The sequence below is a fragment of the Nesoenas mayeri genome (assembly GCF_963082525.1).
Source record: "Nesoenas mayeri genome assembly, chromosome: 2".
NCBI lineage: Eukaryota > Metazoa > Chordata > Aves > Columbiformes > Columbidae > Nesoenas > Nesoenas mayeri.
The window spans coordinates 47057941-47065690 of record NC_137543.1 but is presented as its reverse complement, the minus strand read 5'-3'; the positions used below and the strand labels follow the sequence as shown (position 1 = coordinate 47065690).

The 7750-nt window shown below is 33.5% G+C and overlaps 1 protein-coding gene across 1 annotated transcript in view; it reads right to left on the bottom strand.

Moving 5' to 3' along the window:
- Positions 1–1320: 1320 nt before the first annotated feature.
- Positions 1321–7750, bottom strand: part of B4GALT6 (beta-1,4-galactosyltransferase 6) — a gene marked incomplete at its 3' end in the record, with an annotated part of 30829 nt that continues 24399 nt past the window's right edge. The window contains exons 5-9 of the mRNA XM_080339709.1: positions 7481–7597; positions 6113–6300; positions 3698–3820; positions 2704–2805; positions 1321–1468 (exon numbers count right to left, since the gene is read on the bottom strand). Coding sequence (XP_080195835.1) covers positions 1321–1468; positions 2704–2805; positions 3698–3820; positions 6113–6300; positions 7481–7597 — 678 coding nt within the window. The remainder of the gene's footprint in view (positions 1469–2703; positions 2806–3697; positions 3821–6112; positions 6301–7480; positions 7598–7750) is intronic.

Genomic DNA, 7750 nt, shown 5'->3' with positions numbered 1-7750 from the left:
CAGGACCAATCCTTAGTGGGACTGTGCAACCTCAATCTCATTGAAAGTCATCGACTTGAGGATACTTAGTGCATCATAGAAGCACTCAGCACTCTAGGAGAACAGACCCTAAAATAGCTATATTGATTAATATATTATGGGTGGAATTTTAAGAAGGACTTGGTATTGGCCTGCTTTCAGTTCTGCTTACGCTACTACCATCATCAAAACAGATTGATCAACACCATGTTTCTGAAAATCCCACACTGCAAGCATTGGAACTATTAGAACTATGTTTTCTTATTTTCTTAAAAATCTAACTTTTATATTCTTCCAAAGAAGACACATTTTTGGCTCTTCTGATTTTGGAAGAATAAAAGTGCTGTTTACTAGAATTAAAAAAAAAATAAAGAACAATACCAAAATACTGTACGCACCCAGACACATTGTTTTAGGCATTAAAATCCCTGACATTGACACTAGTGGCACACTTGGAAACAGTTAAGAGTTCCTGTAGATCATAATACGCAACAACTGCAAGATTTTTCTGTAATACACATGCAATATGCATATAAATAGGATTTCAGTGACAGGCAGGGTATCATACAATTTTGCTGGCAATAAATAAAATTGAAAGCTCTCTTTCTAGCAAGTTCATATATGAAACTGATTTTTCTATATAGATATGCAGGAGGCCTAGAGCTCAAAACTAGTATAACAGTTTACAGTCATAGCTGGCCAACAATTAATATTTCCTTCATTTCACATAAGGTATAACCTTTTTAAGCATACATACATTTTACACTTGTTCTTTCATGCTAATGAAAACCATTCTATAGAATTAAAATGAGAACACGCTCAAATACATACTGCAGCATAAAATATTGAGCAATTTAAAAGCAATATACACACATTAATTTACATCACATATTTACAAAACACATTTTAAAAAGAAACAAAAGCATTCATTTAAATATGAGGGGGGTGGTTTAGTATAAAAAAAATCCTGGAACAGGAGGCATCTGTCCTTACTTCCAGAGAAGCTACAAGTCTCTTTTCTGCAGTTTATTTAGTTGAGTTTTAAGATAGAGAATATGAAGAATGAAGGCTTGAACAGTAGTCTCATGCTGTAAACATCTGAGTGGTAGCTGCTGGCTTTTCTTTCAGAACAAAGCACACAGTACATACAATCACTTCACTTCTCATCCCAAATACGCATCACCAAATGGTCAAAAATCTCTAAGCTGCTGTTTATTATTTTTGTTTTGTTTTACAGTGTCTATTAGTAGCTTCCAGTGTTAAAAGTTTATTCTGGAAGGGTAGCTTGCCATTCCACTTCCATCAATAGTCTCTAACAGGAGCAAGTTCTGGTATGAGATTAACAGTTATATTTTTATACAATCTACTGACAAGTATTTTAGGAGTATATATTAAATTGTTCAACCCATCAATATACTGACGTTCTCTGGAATACCTCAGAAGTTTATATCTGCAGAGGAAGTGGAAAAAGAAAACATAAGATTTGCAAGACAAAATTCAATTGATGTTAGACATGATACTGTAAGTAATTTCATTTTTAAATACTATTTGAATTCTGAAACTATCTCTCAGCCCTTTGAAATTACCAAATTATCTACCTGAAGTTTAAAAGTAAGCCACATTCTGTTTTTATTACACTTCGATTTTATGTTCACATACAAAATGTTAAGACTAAATAAGAAAGAAGGCATTTAGTATGTATACATCTCATGGTCCCAAACTAAACTGATTTTTAAAGAACATTCAATTTTTTCATGTTCTTTTGCTATAAAACTCAACTCTGGAGCTCAGTGAAGACTTAGGAAACTTCCCTGTTCATCAATACATACTTTAAAGTCTGAATTGTTTTGCATGTCATCCTTGAGACTCCTGCATTTGCAAACATGTAAATTTCAGGTCATTTAAAAGAACAGTTTCCCTTCCTGTCCCCCAGAATACCTACTTACTCATGTCTACTGTACATGTCTATTTAAAAACTCTCAATAAAACAGAAAATAAAGATGTTCCCAGAGAAAGAAACACCTATCAAATCAATAACAGCATTGAGCAGTATTTATAATTATCTGAAAACACATACCATAAACATTTTATTTTGCATTTCACATTCTAATTTTTAGGTGTAGCTCATCTACTACATTCTGCTTGCTATTCGGACCTAGAGTAGCCAGAAGCTACTGGCCAGTTAAAGTGTTTTGCATCTTTGTAGCAAAAAAATGAACCCAAAAAGTACATGTCAATGTAAGCAAGAAATGAGAAGATTTGTATCTCAGAATAAGGAATGAAATATCATGTAAAAAAAAAAAAAAATCTTTGAGGAGTTTTAAAATCTCTTTTCACAGAGGAGCCATTTCCCCTAGCTGTACTGCTTTCTTTTGTAAAATATCCAAATTAATCAGCTAACGGAGCACTGACAGCACTAATGCCCAAGCTATAAGAGAATAATGGCATTCTGCATCAAAGATTATGAGGAAAACATCTTCTGACACACAAACTCAGTCTCTCTCATAGCTAAATAAGAAATATCTTAAGATCAAACACAGTATGTTTAAGAAAATGCAAAGTTCAGCACTAAAGAGGGAACAACAGTGATGAGCACTGATTATTTGTATGTGTGGAAGATTTGCATGTAAGAAAAAACATTACATCTTTAGCTCTAGTATCTGAACAGTTCGCTGTTTTTCTTACCGTCCTAAAAACTGGACTTCACCTCTGTGATGATGAGGAATGGATTTGTACTTTCCTAAATCTCCCTCTGGCCTTGTTACATTGTATCCAGCATAATGAACCCTGCAGTATAACACAGAGACATCTATATGAAGAGCGTTAAAAATGTTTTTATAAGTTACAGCAAAAGTGAAAAATATGCATCAAATCTTGTAGAGCTAAGTCTTTGCATTCACTGACATTCTCTCCCTAAAGAAAACTCATACCACTCCTAACACAACAACTAAAAAAGCTGACAAAAATCAATACATTTTGAAATAATAATTTAATATTTAGTATTTCCTGCTTGGTTCTTAAAGCAAACTATCAGGAAAATATGAAAATAGCAAGGAAAAATATTATAAAACAAACTCTTCCTTTAAAAATCTGTCTCTCTATATAATCTCATGCAGATACTTAGTTTCAACAACTCAGCTGGAACATTTTACGGTTGTTTACTGCCAGCCATTAGTAAGACAGTGAGCATTGTTGCACATTGTCCAATTTGGGACTATTAGTATAGTCACAAATTAACCTCTCTCTAAAACACTGCTCCTAAGATACAAACTATAATTAAATTCATGCTTACTCTACATGTCTGTGGGATGCTATTCCATAATGCTAGCAGCAAGAGAGTTATAAATTAAAGTAAAAAGTAACGCACAGATGACTACATGGAATTAGACTAAATATGCTTAATACTGCTACCTGTTATATCTATTTTTTGTTGCAAGACCTCTCTCTTAAAAGTCTGTAACTGTCCTCAGGCCAAGAAAAAGAGAACATCATACTTAACCCTTCAAATGGTATGTTCCGATATTTCTAAATTGAACTGTTTAGAAACGTTAGAATTTGTTCATCTAAAACAAATTTTTAAAAAGGTAACAACCAAAAGAAAAAACACGTAATTACTCTCCAGGAGTGGATACCACAGAACCACAGAACAATGAGAAAGACATAAGCACTGAACACTCACCTGTTCCAAAGATCATCATCTTCTCCACCCCATCCCCAAAAGGCATTTGGAAACCCATTGATCTTCTTGAATTGTTCCACAGTCAGTCCACTTACACCACCAAAGAACTCATTGTATGGAAGACTGAAAACAACAGACAAATTCTGCATTATTAGCTGAACTTTCATAGGCAGCCCCTTTCTTTGAACAGCACCTTTCAAAAAAAAAAACCAGCCCAAACTAAGGACATGAACAGATGTTGAATGCATCCACTAATGGAAACTGGTTCACAGGTCACTGGTATTAGGTAACATATAGGAAAGCTGAATAAAATGTTTGCAGTAGTGTCTGTTTTGCATGAATGGTACTCTTAGACTGTAGCTCAAATTAGTACCACCACATAAAAGTTTATCGCATATTTCAGATGGTTGATTTGGACCCAAAGGTGAAGCATAAAGTGAAGCCCTCAAACTATTTTAACACTACTCAATGGAAATAAACCCCCTCTCTTTCATCAACTGAAAAAAAATTACAAATCAGTAATGCATCAATTCAGTAATTTTAATTCATTACTATATTCCACAGAACTGTTAAAACTTGAGGGGAACAGTTTAACACTACATGTTAAACCACAGCAAAATACATACTTATTTAAAAAACAATTTTTCAGGTTTCACATGCTGAAGCATGTACAGCATCTATAGGCTGTTTTGTCAGCAAGCATACAGTAATTACTAACACATATTAAGTAATAAGCAGCTGGTCAACATAAAAAGCCACTATTAGTATGTAACATAACATACTAAGGCCCAGGAAGTGTGATTTCCAGTTCTCAAAACAATTTGTCAATTATATTTAAAAAAAAATAATAAATTTAAGTATCTGTATTTACTTCCATCAATATTGACTTGCATCCTCAACCCTGAAGCTGCTACAGTAAAGAGTGTTCTGCTTTCAGAAACAGCACACAATTTCACCACATAAAAGTAATCAAAACATTTCTCAGGAGATGCTTCCAAACCTGAAACCTTCAGGAGTTAGGACTATCTACAAAAAGATTTACCAATGCTTAGGACACAATTGCCACACTGAATTGCCACTCCAGCATGCAAGGGGAAAGGAAAAGAAATACAGGGTCATGTAATTTCTGATCTCTGTGGAAACACAGGATTCAAACAAATCTTAACGTTTTGGGGAAAGCTGTTACTATATATATCCCTTTCAACATTTCAATGAAATAACAGGTGTTCTCAAAACAACAAGTAAAAAAAACAAACAAAAAAACCAAAACCAAACAGAACCCAAAACCAGACCACAAACCTCAAACGTCACCTCCCCACCCCCCAAAACCCAACAAACCAACAACAAAAAAATGACGCAAAAACAACGCACCAAAGAAAAATAAAAACAAATGGGGTATGACAGTTTATGGAACTATTTGTGGTTTTTATTCATATGCATGTATGTATTTTTCTGTGGTCAATGCGCTCTTTTTTGTATATATGCATAAATGTAAATAGAAATATGTATTTATACAATATAATAATAAACATTTTGTAAATACCTGTATTTAGACATTTTATAAATTTTACAAATGTATATATAAATTCATACAGTGTTTTATAAAGAAGTATAATAATAGATTAAATATCTTACACATTTATATGTGTTTATTTATGTACATATAAGCACTTTAAAGTATTGACTGCTAATCGGCTGAAAATGTGAAGTCCAAACATAAGAGTCATGTTTTCAGTTCATTGCTTTTGATGTGTCAGTTTGACCAGGTTGTCAAGTTTATCAGCTTCCCAAGTAAAATTTCAGGATAGCAAATAAATACATGTAAGCAATAAGGTACAGTTTCACATTAAGTGATTAAAAGAGTGTCATGAGACAGCAGAATGTTAAAAAGCAAGTAAAATTTCCTTCTGCCATTCTACATTAATGACAAGAGGTAACAACATTAATCAAATTTCAACAGAGACTGAATACATGACAAAATGGTCTAGCAGTAAGAAAATCATTTAAAAAGCTGTACAAAGCAGAAATGAACTGTACATTTATGAGAAAATTAAGACTTTTTCTTGCGGAATTTTGCTGCAGATTATCTGCTTATCTTTGTTAACAGCCACCGTAAAGTGTTACATAGCCAGAAAAGATTTCTAAGCAGGGTAAGTTTTTCCCCCTCGACACATGTAGCCACCTTTTTTTTTTCCCAACACTGAAAATGATAAATAACACCTTCAAATTAGCAACGTATTAAATATAGACACTAAACTTACATCTTCCTTTTAATTACTAGATATTATGTAAATAACATGGTAGGAGGCTGTTTAATTGGTTTCACCTACCATACATACCATCACAAAATTCTTATACACTTTAAGAATGTTTCTGGATCTTAAAGAAACAATGTGAATAAGTCTAGCTACTTACATGTACATGTATTTGTCGAGCTTTGCTGCAAAATGGCGTGGCATTTCTCCACATCCATAATAATTTCGGTCATTTTCAGGTAAGTGATCCACATCATGAAATATTATGCAGTCCCAGGGAGCATCCTTCATAGCCTCTTTGAAGCCAACATTAAAGAGCATTGCACGATTAAAAGGTTGTGTACCTGTCTTCAAACAGAAAACAAAGCAGACATTGTAAGAATCAAGAAGAGACCAAGTTTAAATAGTATGAAAAATACATCATCTACCACATGGAAAAAAATAATAATGGACAAAGATGCCTGTTACTCCTCTAGGTTAGCAGAGCAATACCTCCAGTTAGCACCAACTACATCTACTGTGATTTTAAAAGTCTAGATATTCTCCCATCTTACACAAAACTTAACAGCATTAGCAACTTACAGCATTAGGAACTCTGAAATAACTAAATATGGGTGGTTTGGATTAATACAGCATGACAAGTTAAAGAAATACTGATACAAACTATGAAAGAAATACTCAGTTTTGTTTCTTGTTAAAACAGTCAACTACTGAAAAACTTCGAATGATGTGACAATGCCTACAACTTGGTTACATATTATAATTAACGTTAGAACTTACTTCCAGTTTCTTAAAAACTAAGTCAGATTCAAATATTTTTCGATTTCCAGTACAATTTAAATCTCATTTTGAACAAACAAGACAACATAAGACCTTTTGATATTGCAAATGCATCCTACATGCCTAGATAAACTATGTAAAGTAAGTCCTGTAATTTGTTTAGGGATCTAGCTATTTACTATAGTCAACAATGGCGCAAATTCCTAAAGCTACCCATCTGAATTGCTTTATTCCTTGACTGCGGCTTGCAGAAGGCCCCTCTTTTTTTGTTAAGTGTTTTGGTTTTTGGTTTTTTTTTTTCTTTTTACTCCATATCCATTCCCTTCTTTTTCTGAAGACACCCTTAGCCAAGAGTACTAGTTGGTAATTTTATATCGTTAATGCCTCCATTATATTTTACCTATATAAAATGGACAGTGTACATTCTAATACTATTGTCTTCAACTGGATTTCAGTGAGCATGTGCTGTAAATCTGCTTCCTACAAATGACCATTTCAGATTCTTATACACAAAACAACGATAATCAATTCAAAAAGGCCATGTTATCACTTACAAAATATCAGTCTGTATTTGAAGAAAATCAACATGTAACTGGCCACTGCTCAAACTGGGGAATGGAGTTGAACTTTCCTGTTTCATTCAAAGGATTATAACAGTAGGATAACAATTTTAAAAGTCTTGGTAGGAGTATGAAATCCCCTTTAGCAAGGAATCTTGGAGAGTCACTTTTCAAGTAAATGCTGTTACCTGTTCAACAACATAGAAGGCAAACTCCAGCCGCTGCTTCTGTAACATGGGTATCAGATGACGGAAAAAAATTGGAAGATGCTCATGGCGATTCCGAAAAGGAATAAGGATTGCCACCTTCAAAAAATTACATATATTTTAAGCTTTTATATTAGCATTTTTTTAATTTTAATATTTCAATACAGACCAAGTCTCCCATGGATTACATAAGCTTCTCAACTTTTGCATGTAAATTGGCTCACTGTTTTACACTTTTGTTCCCACTAGGAA